Source organism: Mercenaria mercenaria, chromosome 18, assembly GCF_021730395.1.
Source record: "Mercenaria mercenaria strain notata chromosome 18, MADL_Memer_1, whole genome shotgun sequence".
NCBI classification, from domain to species: domain Eukaryota; kingdom Metazoa; phylum Mollusca; class Bivalvia; order Venerida; family Veneridae; genus Mercenaria; species Mercenaria mercenaria.
Genome location: NC_069378.1, coordinates 11,369,826 through 11,388,985, shown reverse-complemented (window position 1 = coordinate 11,388,985; position 19,160 = coordinate 11,369,826). Strand labels below are relative to the sequence as shown.

Below are 19,160 nucleotides of genomic sequence, written 5' to 3'. Positions count from 1 at the left end.
CTTTAACCAGAATTTTCTAAGTCAAAAAGGGGACATAATTTGGCCAAAATACATGTCAGAGTTATGGGACTTGACCCAGTGAGGTAGGTAATTGATCTAGAAAAAGAAAAAATAAGTTTCAAATCTATATGCCTTTTAGTAATAGCTGTATGTACTTGCACGCAAAACTTTAACCAGAATTTTCTAAGTCCAAAAGGGGGCATAATTTGCCCAAAATACATGTCAGAGTTATTGGACTCGACCCAGTGAGGTAGGTAATTGATCTAGAAAAAGAAAAAATAAGTTTCAAATCTATATGCCTTTTAGTAATAGCTGTATGTACTTGCACACAAAACTTTAACCAAAATTTTCTAAGTCCAAAAGGGGACATAATTTGGCCAAAATGAAGGTCAGAGTTATGGGACTTGGTGCTATCAACTAGTTTTATAACCCCGAAGGCACATGTGAAGTTTCAATTCAATATCTGCATTAGTTTTGGAGATAGTAACTTGCATGTAAAACTTTAACCAGAATTTTCTAAGTCCAAAAGGGGGCATAATTTGCTCAAAATACATGTTAGAGTTATGGAACTTGACCCAGTGAGGTTGGTAATTGACCTAGAAAAGGAATAAATAGGTTTCAAAGCTATATGCCTTTAAATGATAGCTGTATGTACTTGCATGCAAAAACTTTACCAAGGTGTGACGCCGACGCCGACGCCAGGGTGAGTAGAATAGCTAGACTATTCTTCAAATAGTCGAGCTAAAAATGTGTATTATCTCTACAGTGAAGTAGAATTGTCTCATGTAAGGAAGCCATCCAGCTGTTTTATTGAAGGTTGGTAGTTATTTCCAGGTAACCAACCATGCCTGAAAAAACAACAACAGAGGGTCTGCCTTCCCAATTAAAATCTGGAAAGTCACAATATGACTTCAAATGTGTCCTTACAATAACAAATTAAACACAAGAGCACTGTAGGTCTATTGGCACTAAATGTATTGAAACATACAAACTACACGATTGTAATGATTCTATATACATGTACCTATATAATTATTATAATTACTATACTTACCAGTTTAGACTTAAAGACATCCAGTAGTCCAGCTAGATGATTATACTGGGCTGGAGTCCTCTTTAAATGTACCATACCAAATTCTATGTTAGAGCCTGGCAACACACAGGTTCCTTGGTATAACCGTCTCCACTTCTGGTGTATTTGTACAAAAATTGGTACACAGCTATAAAAAAACACTTTAAATTTAGAATACTTTGAAGGTTGAGAAATGGCATGTTTGTCTAGGGCTTAACTATAAAACACAATAACATCATTCTCAACTCCAATTTGGGAGTCTTAACTTTCCTCCTGGCCAATCTGGGCTATTAATATTAATCTTTTTGTTTTGGGTTAAATGCCACTTTTCAACAGAATTTTATTTATGTAATGGCGGGAAGCTGACCTTATCAGTGTTACAAGATTCTGTACCAGTTCAAACCTGTTCTCCACAAGTTACTGCAATATCTACAACTTCCCCAAATGAATCAGAGTTAGAGGATGAATGATTTCAGACACAATACCTTTTATCAAATCGTCACGAAGAACAGTAGCCCTGCCTGGGGATCGAACTCATGACTCCGTGATCTGTAGAACTGCGCTCTCCCTATTGAGCTAAGTTGGAAAGTTTAATATCAATTTACTATACAATCATTATAAATGCAACTTGCAGGAAAGGCCATGACACAGAGGTTTATGTAAAAAATCAGACTTCAATATGTAAACATGTAATAGAATAATAATATCTTATCTTATCTTATTCTATCTTATATGTATTTGGCAATCCAAATAAATGACACCATATTATAATAAAGAAAGATTCTCTTCCTTTCAGTTATGACTACAGTACAATACTGATCCTTTAAGTTATGAGGATTAGCAAAATATTCAAGTTACTTTGAGTTTTCAAACAAATCTTACAGAGCAAATACAAGGTCAACGAGTAATGATTTATTTAATGACATGAGCCATATCTTACCATCCTGCATCTGTTAATGCAATGTTTACAGAAGACAGTAACAGTTTGGCTTTACTTTCTCCTAGAACTGCTTCAGTATTGTTGCCAGGACTCAGTGTCACAAAGTCTTGTAGTCCATACCTGTAAGAGAAAAACATAGAATTGTTTCAGTATTGTTGGCAGGACTCAGTAACACAAAGTCTTGTTGGCAGGACTCAGTATCACAAAGTCTTGTAGTCCATACCTGCAACAGAAAAACAAGGAACTGTTTCAGTGTTGTTGGCAAGACTCAGTGTCACAAAGTCTTGTCGTCCATACCTGCATCAGAAAAACAAGGAACTGTTTCAGTGTTGTTGGCAGGACTCAGTGTCACAAAGTCTTGTAGTCTATACCTGCAACAGAAAAACAAGGAACTGTTTCAGTGTTGTTGGCAGGACTCAGTGTCAGTGTTGTTGGCAGGACTCAGTGTCACAAAGTCTTGTAGTCTATACCTGCAACAGAAAAACAAGGAACTGTTTCAGTGTTGTTGGCAGGATTCAGTGTCACAAAGTCTTGTCTGGAAACCTAGACTATCTGGAAGCCTAACTCAACTAGACTGTGAACATGCACTATCTGAAAGCCTAGTCCCACTAGACTGCGAATATGTGATATCTAGAAGCTTAACCCCACTAGACTGTGAACATGTCAAATCTAGAAGCCAAACCCCAATAGACAGTGAACATGTGTTAATGGAATCCTATCCCCACCAGACAGTGAAAATATGATATCTGGAAGTCTAACACTACTGAACAGTGAACATTATATACCTGGAAGCCTAACACCAATACACTGTAAACATGTGATATCTGGAAGCCTGACCCCACTGGACTGTGAACACGCAGGATCTGGAAGCCTAACACCACTAGAATGTGAACACGTGCTATCTTGAAAGCTAACCCCACTAGACAGTGAACAAGTGATACCTAGAAGTGTTATACCACTAGACATGTGATATCTGAATGACTAACACAACTAGACTATGAACATGCGATATCTAGATGCCTGAACCCACTAGACTGTGAATATATCATATCTGGGAAGAGAACAGAGCAAATCCACTTCATAATCCTTACAGGCAAAATGCTACATTTTCAACATCATTTCTCTAAGAACTACATAAAATCAAACAAACTATATTATAGATATTTTCTTAATGTAAGATGATATCATTTTCTGAAAAATGCCATACTGCAAATAAATTTTTTACCAAAACAGCAAAGTGTGGGGACATGATTTCAAGGATCTCACATAGGAATTTTATAAGTACATTTGGATTCATTTTTGTGGAATGACGAAACCAAGAAATCAACAGGAATTAGTCCTATGCAAATGATACAGTAACTTACCATCTACATATACAATGTGCTCTGGATGGGAAATCATTGTCCATGTTCATTAAATCTCCATACACAGTTGGGGTTATCTCTGAAATTTATCAAAAGCAAAATACAATCATAATTTTTATAAATAAACCAAATACAACACAAAAAGATTCCAGCTTATAATAACAGTGAACAACAAGTGACACAACTGCAAGTAGATGATGGCAGTTCAAAAACAACTTGTTTTTAAATTACAGTCGCTCTTCAAAATAGTCCTAAGACAAATCAGGGTAGACTTCTGGTAAATGAGAATAAAATTTTGGTCTTCTTTGCCTCATCTTTTAAGAGACTGAAACTTTTCCTTAAGCCCAACTTTAAAAACAGTGACATATTTTCTAACCATCTCAGTGCATCCATGACAACAAGGCCACAGTAAATGTCATGGTAAATTCAAATTCAGTCTGATCATTTTGACCCTTGTTGTTTCTTAGATCTTTTTTATCAGGTCTTTTTATCAAACTGACCTTTCCAATCCCTATGCTGTATCAGATTCTGTCTTTTTTTTTAATTTGACCTTTTTAACCATCAATTTTCCTATACCTCTATCATTGTCATCATCTTCCTCTCCACTCTCTTTCTCTGCAGACTTCTCAGTCTTTTCATCCTTTGATTTTAACCAACTGTGTGTTAGAGAGAACTTGAAATTGGCAAATGTCAGCTCTTCTGTCTTTTCTTCCCATGTGCCATTTGTGTAAGCTTCCTAAAATGTTCAATAAAAATCAGCTGATAACTTAAAACAATACAAAGAAGAGTAAAAATTGAGACTGTTTCATCGTAACAACAGAACTTGTTATTCTAAAACTATTACTTTTACATCAATTATAGAGAAAGTTCTAACAATTTATTAAATGTTACCCATGCTCAATGACTGCTTCCTGGATTTCTGACCAGTACCTTCTAGTACCAGATCATACCAATACATCTTGTACCAGTACCTACTAAAGCACCTGTACTGACAAGTATCAGTGCCTTCCAGTACCAGTACTGACCAGTACCAGGACTTACTGACCAGTACCAGTAACTACTAGTACAAGTACCAATTTGTGCCTCTAAGGACCAGTATTAGCATCTACTTGTACCAGTACTGACTAGTGCCTGTACCTGCCAGTACCATAATGCTGGTTGCTAAGTAAGGAACTGAGGACACTGCAGCCTAATTCCTGTCTCGCTGGGATTTGAAACCATCACCTTTAAGTTTGCAGTCAGACACTCTACCCATATCCCACAATATAAGCATCTGTTAAAGAGCTCTTCCAATACATTCAGTAGATTCAATCTATACCAGTTTTAAATTAATGTAAATGCTTTTTATTTCAGTATTTACTTGCAAGTATTTTTAGGTCATGCATATAAACATCTCTAGTAAAACTTTAAACTCTTAACTTACAGAAAAGTAGCAAAAGTCAGTATTTCAAATCTGAATACCGGTACTCCTTTAACACAATAAATACTGATATAGTTCATTTGCCTCTTATCTGGCTCTCAGGTTATAAAACACGACTTTGAGGACCAGTCTGAGAATGCAGCAATGTCATTGGTAAATTTTGAAGTTGTGCTCAAAATCAACCAATCAAATACTGGAAGTCTGAGACTGGTTTACAGATTATTGTTAAATAACCAATATTGTAAATAAACAATTTACCTTTGGAGCTGGCAGTCTAGGTGGAGAGCTCACCAGTTTCCATTCATGTAGTATCTCTTCTACTCGAGATATAAATCTGAAATACAAAAAAAAAAATCTGATTATACTTATAACAAGAAAATACTTAAGGATCAAATTTGTATCAGGTTAATGTAAGTTACCTAAAATGATACATCAACTACATTTTTGAATAATATTTTTCCCCAACAGAAAATAAAATGGTTTTTAGGTCAATGAACTTCCCTTTGGCCTGCACTGATGCTGAAAAAGTTTGCTGTATTTACTAAATCGAAGTATTGCCTCCCATGGAATACCTGTACTAATGGCAAAGGAATGGTTCGGACTAAGGACATTGTCTAAACATTTAACAAAACTGCCAATGGATTAAGTTTCTGTTCCCATACTGAAGCTGCTGTAGAATATAAAACAGAACTGCAATGTGACAAATTTACCTTTCCCATTCTGATGCTGTTGTGAAATCTGTGATCTCAAACACCTCAGCATCCTAGAAATATATTAAAGCAGTAATTAAATACTTTTACCATTGTAGTAACTTTTTCAGACTTAACAGGACATTTTTTGTCAGTTATGACAACTAGATATACAACAAGGTCTGTCAACACTCGACTATTCAAAAGCCTTGTCAATTGATATGAATACAGGTCAAAAAAGGGCATAATTTTGTAAAAATGCAAAACAGGGTTATGGAAACTGCACAGTGCTTATTAGCTCACGACAGTGGACAAGTGTGTGAAGTTTCAATTCTTTCCCATTAGTCGGTACTGAGATACCACCTTACATATAAGAATTTAACCAAAAACTGCTTAGTTGGAAAAGGGGCATAATTTTGTAAAATGCAAAGTAGAGTTATTGCACTGCATGTCATATCATGACAGTGAACAAGTGTAACCAAAAACTGCTAAGTTGAAAAAGGGGCATAATTTTGTAAAAATGCAAAGTGAAGTTATTGGACCTTTACAGTGCATGTTAGATCATGACAGTGAACAAGTGTGTGAAGTTTCAATCCATTCCTTTAAGTGGATTCTGAGATACCAGCTTACATTCAAATACTTAACCAAAAACTGCTAAGACAAAAAAGGGGCATTACTTTATAAAAAGCAAAAGTTATGAAACCTGTGCAATGTTAGTCAGTTTATCACAGTGAATAAGTGTGTGAAGTTTCAATTCATTCCCACAAGTGGTCACTGAGATACCAGCTTAAATACAAAACCTTAACCAAATCGGGACAGCGATGCTGACGCGGACGCACGAGCGAGTCCAATAGCTCTACTATTCTATGAATAGTAGACTTAAAAACTTATTTTGGATATATAATCAACAAGCATGTAATAATATCACACTGTATTTATACTCTTCCACTATCTCTAAATCTCATGTCCATGGCTTCACCTAGTGACGGACGCAGAAACGCCATTTTGGGGAAGTGAATAACATGGAGTCATCAAACTGATCAATTACTATCACTTTGAAACTGTGAAAAAAGACTGGTTTCCAATCAATTTTGATACAATTAAATTTTAAAAAGGAATAAATCAAGAGCGCCGCCTTGCAGGTGCAGACACACGTCTAATTTTTCTGTCTCTGTATAACAGAAATATTATCATACCCATGATTTTCTAACTCCAAAAGGGGCCATAATTCTTGCAAAAAGCAGGATGGAGTTATGTTTTTTGCTGTACTGAGTCAGCTAATGATGGAGAACAAGTGTTGCAAGTTTTAAAGCAATAGTTTTGATAGTTTAGGAGAAAAGTTGACCTTAAAACACAAAACTTAACCATGAAATCTGATTTTCTAAGTCCAAAAGGGGCCATAATTCTTGCAAAAAAGCAATGTAAAGTTATGGTCCTTGCTGTGCAGAATTAGCTTTTAATGGCGAATAACATCTCAAACATGTCAAAGTTTTAAAGCAATAGCTTTGACTATTCAGGAGAAGAGTTGACATAAATGCAAAACTTTAAACCAAGATATCTGATATTTTCTAAGTCTAAAAGGGCCCATAATTCTTGTAAAAAGCAGGATGGAGTTATTTTTTTGCTGTACAGGGTCAGCTTATGATGGGCAGAAAATGTTACAAGTTTTAAAGCAACAGTTTTGATAGCTTAGGAGAAAAGCTGACCTAAACACAAAACTTAACCACGAAATCTGATTTTCTAAGTCCAAAATGGGCCATAATTCGAGCAAAAAACAGGATGGAGTTAATATGTTTCTTGCTGTTCAGAGTCAGCTTTTGTTGGGGAACAAGTGTTGCAAGTTTTAAAGCAATACCTTTGATAGTTTAGGAGAAAAATTTTAAGTCCAAAAGGGGCCAAAATTCTTGCAAAAAGCAGGATGGCATTATGTTTCTTGCTGTACGGAGTCAGCTATTGATGGTGAACAAGTGTTGCAAGTTTAAAAGCAACTGTTTTTACTGTCAGCTTTGATAGTTTAGGAGAATAGCTGACCTAAACATAAAACTTAACCAGGAAATGCCAACGCCAATCAAGTGATGACAATAACTCATCTTTTTTTTCAAAAAGTCAGATGAGCTAAGAAAAAACCTTGCCAATATTCATAAAAAATATATGAAGGTGACCTGGGAAAAGGAAATAATGTCACCAGGTGGACATCATGTATGCCCTAATTAACCAGGCCGATCTATCCTAATGACGTGAATGTAACATAGAAATACCCAGAGCTTTGTCAATCAGGTTTTTTGGTATGTGACCAAACAGTGTACTGAATACATGCAAGTGTGAAATCAGACAAACAAGAGGACCATGATGGTCCTGAATCACTCACCTCTTCCCACATGACCCAGTTTTGAGTATGACGTCGTTTTTTCTATTATTTGACATAGTGATCTAGTTTTTGAGCTCATGTGACCCAGTTTCGAACTTGACCTAGATATTATCAATATAAAAATTCTGACCAATTTTCATGAAGATCCATTGAAAAATATGGTCTCTAGAGAGGTCACAAGGTTTTTCTATTATTTGACCTATTGACCTAGTTTTCGAAGGTACGTGACCCTGTTCTGAACTTTATCTAGATATCATCAAGGTGAACATTCTCACTAATTTTCATGAAGATCTCATGAAAAATATGGCCTCTAGAGAGGTCACAAGGTTTTTCTATTTTTATAACTACTGACCTAGTTTTTGACCGCACGTGACCCAGTTTCAAAACTGACCTAGATTTCATCAAGATGAACATTCAGATCAATTTTCATGAAGATCCATTGAAAAATATGGCCTCTAGAGAGGTCACAAGGTTTTTTTTATTATTTGACCTACTGACCTAGTTTTTTATGGCACGTGACCCAGTTTCAAACTTGATCTAGATATCATCAAGGTGAACATTCTGACCAATTTTTATGGAGACCCATTCATAAGTATGGCCTCTAGAGAGGTCACAAGGTTTTTCTATTTTTAGATCTATTGACCTAGTTTTTGACCGCACATGACCCTGTTTCAAACTTGACCTAGATATCATCAAGATGAACATTCTGACCAATTTTCATACAGATCCCATGAAAAATATGGCCTTTAGAGAGGTCACAAGGTTTTTCTATTATTTGACCTACTGACCTAGTTTTTGATGGTACGTGACCCACTTTCAAACTTGACCTAGATATCATAAAGATGAACATTCAGACCATCTTTCATACAGATCCCATAAAAAATATGGCCTCTAGAGAGGTCACAAGGTTTTTCTATTATTTGACCTACTAACCTAGTTTTTGATGGCACGTGACCCATTTTCGAACTTGACCTAGATATCATCAAGGTGAACATTCTTACCAATTTTCATGAAGATCTCATGAAACATATGGCCTCTAGAGAGGTCACAAGGTTTTTCTATTTTTAGACCTACTGACCTAGTTTTTGACCACACGTGACCCAGTTTCGAAACTGACCTAGATATCATCAAGATGAACATTCAGACCAACTTTCATACAGATCCCATGAAAAATATGGCCTCTAGAGAGGTCACAAGGTTTTTCTATTATCTGACCTACTGACCTAGTTTTTGAAGGCACGTGACCCAGTTTCAAACTTGACCTAGATATCTTCAAGGTGAACGTTCTGACCAATTTTCATGAAGATCTTGTGAAATATATGGCCTCTAGAGAGGTCACAAGGTTTTTCTATTTTTAGACCTACTGACCTAGTTTTTGATGGCACGTGACCCAGTTTCGAACTTGACCTAGATATCATCAAGGTGAACGTTCTGACCAATTTTCATGAAGATCTTGTGATATATATGGCCTCTAGAGAGGTCACAAGGTTTTTCTATTTTTAGACCTACTGACCTAGTTTTTGACCGCACGTGACCCAGTTTCGAACTTGACCTAGATATCATCAAGATGAACATTCTGACCAATTTTCATGAAGATTTTGTGAAATATATGGCCTCTAGAGAGGTCACAAGGTTTTTCTATTTTTAGATCTACTGACCTATTTTTTTATGGCACGTGACCCAGTTTCGAACTTGACCTAGATATCATCAAGATGAACATTCTGACCAATTTTCATGAAGATCTTGTGTAATATATGGCCTCTAGAGAGGTCACAAGGTTTTTCTATTTTTAGATCTACTGACCTAGTTTTTGATGGCACGTGACCCAGTTTAGAACTTGACCTAGATATCATCAAGATGAACATTCTGACCAACTTTCATAAAGATCCCGTGAAAAATGTGACCTCTAGAGTGGTCACAAGCAAAAGTTTACGGACGCACGCACGGACGACGGACACCGCGCGATCAGAAAAGCTCACCTTGTCACTTTGTGACAGGTGAGCTAAAAATGTGCAAATTGGTGTACCGGGTCAATACGGCATACACAATCAAGTGCACCTACAGAGATAATAAGCCTTACATGCTATACATGCCTTAAACTGTTACTGCACTTGACACTTGCACTGTTTGAGGCTTATTTCTCAATAGGTCAGTTATTCATTCATTTGCAGAATACCCCATTTGCACACTGCCAACCCATCTCTCAAATGGTACAGGCATAATTATGTCATTACACAAAGACTCTCCACATAAATGCATGTCTGTCTATTTCCAGTAAATGAGTGCCATTTCATTATCTACAATACTGCTAAATTACAGGCCAGGGATTTTTTTACCGCTTAGAAAATGGAGCCCAGGGCCCATTCAGTTGGGAAAAATGATGCGTAAAACCTGAAAATTGGGAAATACAAAAAATAAGTTTTACCATCATACAACCTTTATTTCAGCATTGTTATTGTTTGATGTCATATTACAAGTCTTTTGTTTTATATTTTTTGTCTTTTGAAAGTGTCTACTAAATTTTCTGGTATTTCTTCAGTGAGAAACTCGCAGACACTCAACGGTCAGTAAAATTTTGGGAAATTTAAACCTAAGAATTGGGAAAATAAGCAAATTTTTGCAATTGGGATGGGGCCCATATTCGGATGGGCCCCAAAATCAGCCTTAAAAATCCCTGCAGGCCTGCCCTCTGTATTTCAATTTGAGGTTATATAGCAGTAATTCGGTCAAAAATGTGCTTTTGTGATGTCCCCAAAAAAGTCTTTCATAAATAGGTCCTAATTTTTCCATTTTTAGCACATTTGCGAGTAAATAGTCAGGGGTGTAACTGTTTTAAGTTATGTTACCTATTTCAGTTACTTTTTCAAGCATTTTATAACCTGTATTAGTTATAAAATATATGTTAACTCAGGTTAACTCAGGTAAGTTATTCAAAAAAAGTCTTTTTGCTGTTCTCACAAAGTGACCTATACAGTGAAATAAGTAGCAATCTGTGTTTAATCAAATTCTCTTTTAGTCTGATCATGACCTGATAAGCATAATGGGATGCTAAGAGTTTTATAGCTTTAAACCTTTTGCTTACATTCGCTAGAGTTGTATAGTTGAAAACAAAAGTAGGGCGTTTAATTTTTCACTTGTCCACGGACAAGTTGGGCTGAAAAATCTACTTGTCTGAAGACTAAATCTATTTGTCTATGGAAAAAATATATAGGTGTTCTGGACAAACTTTCAACTGTTTCTCCTGTGTACAGGATGGAAGATTTGTCTGCAATTTGTGGAAACATCCTATATACTAGCTTAAACAATTCAGCTTCAGAAATTTTATATTATGCTGTTTTGAATGGGCGCAACCATCAGAATATAAGAATTGCCTCAATTTAATTATTAAGTTATGGTAGCCAGGACAACCTGCATACTTGACACATGAGAATGTTGTTTTCATCTGAATTCATTAAGCCAGCTTTCCTGAAAGAGACAAATACGTTGCTGTAATATTTTTAGACTCTTTTGACCAAGTCGTGCCAAAACAACCCTTTCGAGTCATCACTTATCTTCTAAAGAGAAATGGATTTTCTGCTCAGATATTTATTATAACACTGCCATAGTTTTTCCGCGGCAACAGCCAATCAGCGCGAGGAAATTTCCAGGCAGACATTTATTAAATATATCAGTTAACTTACTAAATTTGATCGGGAATTTTGCTGTGCTTTTGAATAATTGACTGAATCGATTTATATTCAGAATAATATTGTGATACTGCATTACTGGAAATTATTTTTATTTTTTGGCAGAAATTTTCACTTGTCCAAGGATAAACAGGATGAAAGAATCTACTTGTCCATTGGCAAAAAAGCCAAAGTCAGACAAGTCGGACATAGGAATTCCACACCCCTGGAAATGCGGCAATATGAGGGTACGTGACTTTAGTTGACTTGCATTTCACTGCATTCTATTCAACACCCCTTTTTCTTTTAGTTTTCTTGAAGGAAGTGTCTAGGGGTACGGATCCGTACCTCTAAAATCTGATTCTAGATGTACGGATCCGTACCTCTAGACAAGCCTGTTAGGGGTTTTCTAGGGGTACGGACCTCCTTTTTCTGAAGATTTAGGGTTATTTATATTTTAAATTTTGTTGAAAATGAAATAAAAAATAAGACTTAACCAGTCTTCGCTTAAAACTTGGATATAATTGGTTTAAAGATACCAGCATTCACCCGATTGTTTACCTTCTTTTTCAAAACCTAAACAACCAAGGAACTCCAAATGAATACACTGTTCCGTGCCGATTAAAACTGTTGATAACAGCTAGATTAATGAATGAATCTATCCCTTAAATGCATTCTGTTTGAAATTCAACAAATACAAAAAATTAGGCATAATAATATGCTCCTATTTATTTTGTTATTTAACAAGGTATAATAATAATCGGCACGGAACTGATTGTTTAATAATCAATTAAGCGACATTAAGTAAAAGAAACTGTTTGAGAAATTGTCCCTTGTATCTCGTAACGGCTACCAAATGTGTGAAAAACATAAATACACTTAGGGTTAATTATCAATTAAAATAGTTTTTTCCCAACATATTTAACATTATTTTGTTTAATCTTTATATCTTTTTTTCTGCCAGTTCGAATCCTCGTAATTTATTTGGTGTTCCTCGGTTATTTACGTTCCGAAAGAAAATGAAACAAACTGGATGGACGCTGTTATCTGTTAACCATTTAGATCCAAGTTTTAGGTGAATACTGATGAAGTCTTATTTGTTATTTCATTTTCAACAAAATTTGAAACGTAAATGACCATTAATCTCTAGAAAAATGGAGGTCCGTATCCCTAGAAAACCTCTAACAGGCTTGTCTAGAGGTACGGATCTGTACCTCTAGAATCAGATTCTAGAGGTACAGATCCGTACCCCTAGACACTTCCTTTCTTGAAGCAAATGTATAGATATCTTGTGAAAATAAGTCTACACTGGAGTGAAAATCTAGAAACTGCATCAAAATTGATCTTAAGTAGCTGAATTTTATATGAAATAAAGAACAATTTCTTTTATAGTATAAAGCCTTGACAGAATTTTTTTGTTTACAAATTATCTCCCTTTTCTTCATTACTCGCGTCACGTAGTAAATAAACAAACAACCAACAAACAACCACCTTATCCATAATAAAAAAAATCATTAAGTTAAGCTGATAGATAAATATGAACTCTAGCAACAATTAAATCAATCAATTAAAAACAAGAAACATATAATTTACATCATCAGCTGCCATTTTCCAGAATCGCAACTTTCACGACGTGTCATGCCAATACCACCGTTTAAAAAATAAAATGGAAGCTGTTCCACGGATGCCGATGCTTTCTTTTGAATTAAAACACAGTCCTGAATATGTAGAATTTGGCCCAACACTTAAAAACGTAAGTGAATGACTAATGAAGATAACAAAACGGCAAGGTCTCAATCCAGACCTGTCAGTATGTCATGTTGTTGTTTGGGTGTTGACTATTTCAAGGGAGGTAATTTTGTAAACAAAAAGCTGTCAAATAATGTATGTTACTAATTTATGTAACTGGTTAGTCTGTAGTACTGTTTTTTGAAGAACTGTATTGCAAGTTGAGGAAGATGTAAAATTAAGAATTATAATTCTCTTATAATGATTACTTTTTAAGTTTGATGAGTCATACTCATCTGATACTGGCCATTCTCGATATCGACATTATAGAATAAATCCCGTTTTCCTGTATTAACCACCAATAAATGCCCATTCCCAGTTTTACGGTGAGGGGGGTATCGGCCATTACGCTATATGGCGGTAGAGTTTAGATTATCCTTTTATTCAAGTTTTAAACAAAGAAAATGAATAAAAAAAGTATTGCAGATTATCACAAAACATTGTTGTAATTAAGACGTAGCAAAAATATCCTCAAGGTTCACTTTATTTTTGAAATTTTATCTTTTATTCTACACTGCTGCTTCCGTGGCTCGATACCGAAGGTGTGAAATTATTTGCATTTTTCAAGGTAAACAGATTATTTTTGAAAAAAAATTGTTGCCGAGGTCGTAGAATAGTATTCCATTGTGAGAAAGTAAGAACTTTCCTAAATCCTTATCTTCTGGCAAAAATAATCGCAAATATTGAACACGGTCTTTATATCGGTTAATCTCGCCAGCCCCCTTGACCCTATTTACGGAAATACCGGAGAACGGGATTTATCCTATAATGACGATATGGTCAATAGGTACTTTGCAGCTGATGAACATCGTGTTGACTACCTGACATGATTTGACTGTTATTTCTTCTGTTTGAAATTCTTTATATATAATATAGTTTAAAAAAAAACCCTAACATTTTGCTATTTAAATGCTTTTTTAAAATACACAGACTTTGCCGATGGTACAGGGATCTCGCGAGTGGGCGACTTGAGCAAATTAGGTGCTCTAGAACTTCAAACTTCGCGCAAGTCTAACCTCAAAGTGAAATGCAAGTTACCCGATTCGCTAATAAGTGCTACCCGGACTGTTGACAATTTGCACAGTGTCATAACGAGTGCCGAATACACAAACACACGCCGGTAGCATAATTTCAGCTTCGCCTACTTCAGGTACTTGCGAGATTTTCCAGGGAAGTGTGAAAGCGAATCAAATTATCCGATATACCGCGCTGATTGTGTTCAGCCAATTAGCGTCGTGTTTATGTCTTTGACACTTCGTTTTTAATTGTCAACCTGTTCGAGTGCAAAAAGCAATGTTTTTTAAAGAAACTGCTGATTAACCATGCGATTAATTGGAATATGGTGTACACAATTATTTGTTATCTATGATAAAAGAACGACATGTAATGTATTGACTATGTTTATAAATTGACTTCCATCGATGAATTTATTTGAATATGTATTTCTAGTTTACACAGTTTACTTTCAATTTTATTCGAGTTAGATACTGACATTCCTCGGTGAATGACTAGGTGTTAATAATAAACACTTCATACAAGATATAACCAAAATTCGGCGGGTTACATAAAATTTACAGAATCGGCTTGAATATTGAAAACGACTTTAACAAAACGACAATAACAACTGTATGGGAAATGATCTAACTAAGAAAATGAATGGTCACATCAATACTTTTTATCAAGAAACAAGAAAATTACAGCCGCCTTTCGAATCACTCAACATCATTGCGGTAGGAAAAGTCTTCCCACTTCTCCCTAAAGTCTCCCCTCTTCTCCCTAAATCAGCTTGAGGGAGAAGTGACTTCTCCCAAAAAATTGGACATTAAAGCTAGACCCCTGTGATAATGAAAAAAAGTGTGTGCCATTTTTTCAACCAACTAAAGTGGATTGAATTGAGCTTGGCAATGAAAATGATAAAATCTGCAATATAGGGAGAAAGAGCAAGGGTCCTGGAATGCCCAGGCGTATTCATTGCCATGCCGGGCTCAAGTAACTTGGAAAAATGGTGTGTGGACTAACTTTCCATTTTTTTTTTATTCTCATAGGCAAATTTTAGAAAATTTAAATCAGAATTTAAATCAGAAGTTTAGGATATTTGGTTAATATGTATGTAAAGAATTTCAAATAGCAGAAATATCGGTCAAATCACTGCATGTAGATAATGCAGCAGCTATATTTGTCCAGCCATAGAGACCTGTGAATAGTGTGATGTTGATCTGTGGTGACATTTTTATCATGATACTATGTTATCCTTTATGATCAGTTTCATTTCTTTGTATTTCTTTACATATTTTATAAAATTCAATGCCTTATTTATAGGAAATATTGAAGAAATGAATTCTTTTAAGATTTCATTCAGGTTCCAAAAGGATCAAATAATACATGCATCATAAACATGAAGGGGACATAGCATACTACAGTCAGGACTTTTATGAGTGATTAATTTTTCTTAAGTTATTCTCCATTTTTTGGACTTTATCATATTACCACTATGATAATACTTACCATATATTTAAACTTACATATGAATCAGTCTGACATTTTTCAGATTTCAGATAAAAAAAAAATCCTGATAGATTGACGTTATAGACAGTGGAAATGTGTCTGGTAACTAAGCACCTTGTTTGTAATTGTAAAGTAACCAGTCAGCTAGTGTCTGGTAACCAGGCACAATTTGAATGGTAACCAGGTAGCTGGTGTGTCTGGTAACCAGGCACCAAATTTTTAAAGTAACCAGGCAGCTAGTGTCTGGTAACCAGGCACTAAGTTTGTCTAGTAACCAGGCACCTAGTGTGTCTTGTAACTAGGTACCAAGTTTTTCTAGTAGCCAGGCACCTAATTGGCTGGTTGGCATACACCCTGTGTCTGGTGGCCAGGTACCTAGCATATCTAGAAGCTAAGCACTTGGTGTGTCTGGTAGCCAGGCACTTAGACTGCAATCTAGGGGATCAGTGACATTGGTTATGTATTGGAGTGTCTGTATCATCACTAACCTATTCTCTATAAGCAACTGACAACAGTTACTATCCTAAGCAATCCATAGATGTAGGACAAATGACTACAGACATTGTTTCTGTCAGACCATAGTAAAGTGAATTAACCTCGCAGGCTCGCACAGTGATCTATCATGGAACTTCCCAGTGGATAGTACTTGTGCTCTGCATAGCTGTAAGCCTTCATGTAATTTATACAGTATTTCCTATTTCATTGCAGTATATAAGAGACCACTATGGAGAGGACCCAGCACATTATAACAAGAGTTGCAGTGAGCTGGAACAGTTACGACAGGTAAGAAAACATGCAGTATTTTGTTAAAATTTATATGTTTAGATAGTTTTATTTTGCATACATGTATTTTTATGTCAGTGAAGAGCTAGGTGTCTCAAATTGTCATAAATTTCTTGCCTTGCTATTTTTGTGATAGCCATTACACTGATACACTTTTTGCAGTTAAAATGCATACTGCCATCTCCCTTTTCTATACAAAAAATGTCAGTTCTTTAAACAGACCTGGGTTTGCTAGTAAAGATAACTTTCAGAAGAAGAAACGAAACATGCACATTATTTGTCTATTGCAGAGTGCCGTACATGTGTCACATGATTTTATGGGTTGCAGCACACTCAAGAAATACTATTCCCAGTTACAGTTTCTTCAGGGAAGATTTCCAATGCTTGAAGGAGGAGAGGCTTCCATTCCATTTACTTGGTATGTAAGCAATAGTTACATTTATTTGGTATGTAAGCTGTTGTTACATTTACTTGATAATTTGTAAGCAGATGTTATGTAAGCTATAGTTACATTTAAGCGTGTAGGTCATCGTCATGTAGCTGAAGTTTGAACAGAGACCGTTCCAATAGCAGTCACCATGTATGTTTTCTTAAGTAAAATAGTGTACACACAGATTGTGACAGAATGTACCATGCTAGACAATGGCTTTTTTAGCCCAAGTAAGGCATAATGTTTGTGACTTAGTGGCTTTAGAAATTAATGCCTGTAAAGTCAACATTATAATTTATATTTACAGTAAATACGTAGATCTCATAGAAAGAAATTATTTACTGTATCAAAGTTGTTTCTGTCAAGGAGATCAATGCGTTTTGACAGCAGGTATAAGAAATGATATTTTTATGCCCCCAGCATCTACTGATGCGGGAGGCATATAGTGATTGTCCGTCCGTGCATTCGTCCGTCCGTCCGTACGAGGTTAACCAAATGGGACCATTTTGTCTAGCATCAATACCCCTTACTAGAATGACTTGATACTAGTGCAGATGTAAGCTGTGACCATTCCTCATCTTCAGACATCACCTGACCTCAGTTTGACCTTGACCTCATTTTGGATTTAGGTTGCTTTATATGGGCCATCTCTTGGTTAACCAAATGGGACCGTTTCGTCTAGCATCAATACCCCTTACAAGAATGAATTAGTACTAATACAGATGTAAACTGTGACCATTCCTCATCTTCAAACATCACCTGACCTCAGTTCGACCTTGACCTTGACCTCGTTTTGGACTTAGGTGCAAAATCTATCGACAAGGATGCCACTGGGGGCATCAAGCGTTTATTGAACACAGCTCCTTGTTTTCTCTAGACATAAATATCCTGAAATTGTATATTTTTATGGTTTTTAGGGAGGAGGTATTTTCTGGACGAGAGATGACATTAAGTGATATAAAATTTGAGCAAGCTTGCATTCTATACAACATAGGAGCTCTCCATTCTGTGCTGGGGGCCATGGATACACGACAAAGTGCAGACGTAAGTACAATGGTTATATTTTTGCAGCATCTGTTTGAAAAGCAAAAAGCATATTAGTTTCAGTTTTTAAAGATTAAACAATTCTTTGTTTAACTTGTTTTGCACAACATTTTCAGTGAAAGAAAATAAGAAAAGAAATGACTCGGACTGAAACATTGCAAACACAATAAGTGACAGATTATGTTATTGTATTAAAAAATTGTATATTGTGGGTGTTCATTGGGCTTCATTTCCAGTTGTAAGCTAATTGGAGAATAACTTACATGGATTCCCCCTCACCCTATGGTAACAAATCTACTGAAGACATAATGCCTTAGTTTGGTGAACACATGAGTGTTTAAGGTAGGGGACCTGTAACTAAAATCAGCAGTTTTCATGTGATGGTGTATCATCCTATTATGTTTGACTCTTATAGAGAAAATTTCTTCTTCATTACAACTACACAATGCCGAAATCTCTTACAGATTATACGTAATTAAAAGAAAAATGCCAGTTGTCATTACAAGTCCACTGTTCTGACAGGTTTCTGGTAGATTTATAATTTTTTATTGACATTCTTTTAATTTCAGGGAATGAAAGTATCATGTACACATTTCCAGTGTGCGTCATGGGCATTTGAATATTTACGAGATCATTTCGGTTGTGCGGCAATGAGTTTGGATATGACACATGAACTATTGACCTTTCAACTGAACTTAATGTTGGTAGGTTTGATATTGTTAATTGATATGAGCCGTGCCATGGGAAAACCAACATAGTGGGTGTGCGACCAGCATGGATCCAGACCAGCCTGCGCATCCGCGCAGTCTGGTCAGGATCCATGCTGTTCGCTAACAGTTTCTCCAATTCCAATAGGCTTTAAAAGCGAACAGCATGGAGCCTGACCAGACTGCGCGGATGCGCAGGCTGGTCTGGATCCATGCTGGTCGCACACCCACTATGTTGGTTTTCCCATGGCACGGCTCATATACTTGTTATTATATAGATATATCAATTGTCACTGTTCAAAATGCAGAAACAACTTATTCTACAATTTTGTTGATTTTTTTTTTTTTTTATCATTAAAGGAATAAAGTAATTTTTCTTATCTTT

General features: G+C 35.9%; 2 protein-coding genes across 2 annotated transcripts in view; one reads left to right on the top strand and one right to left on the bottom strand.

Moving 5' to 3' along the window:
* LOC123537786 (rab3 GTPase-activating protein catalytic subunit-like) overlaps positions 1-13,201 on the bottom strand; it is a 62,015-nt gene extending 48,814 nt beyond the window's left edge. Inside the window, exons 1-7 of the mRNA XM_053530677.1 lie at positions 13,112-13,201; positions 5,507-5,559; positions 5,055-5,130; positions 3,953-4,112; positions 3,377-3,455; positions 2,013-2,132; positions 1,055-1,220 (exon numbers count right to left, since the gene is read on the bottom strand). Of these exons, the coding sequence (XP_053386652.1) occupies positions 1,055-1,220; positions 2,013-2,132; positions 3,377-3,455; positions 3,953-4,112; positions 5,055-5,130; positions 5,507-5,559; positions 13,112-13,126 (669 nt within the window). The 5' untranslated portion in view covers positions 13,127-13,201. The remainder of the gene's footprint in view (positions 1-1,054; positions 1,221-2,012; positions 2,133-3,376; positions 3,456-3,952; positions 4,113-5,054; positions 5,131-5,506; positions 5,560-13,111) is intronic.
* Positions 13,165-19,160, top strand: part of LOC123537785 (tyrosine-protein phosphatase non-receptor type 23-like) — a 50,600-nt gene continuing 44,604 nt past the window's right edge. The window contains exons 1-5 of the mRNA XM_053530765.1: positions 13,165-13,271; positions 16,520-16,594; positions 16,885-17,012; positions 17,942-18,068; positions 18,638-18,772. Of these exons, the coding sequence (XP_053386740.1) occupies positions 13,185-13,271; positions 16,520-16,594; positions 16,885-17,012; positions 17,942-18,068; positions 18,638-18,772 (552 nt within the window). The 5' untranslated portion in view covers positions 13,165-13,184. The remainder of the gene's footprint in view (positions 13,272-16,519; positions 16,595-16,884; positions 17,013-17,941; positions 18,069-18,637; positions 18,773-19,160) is intronic.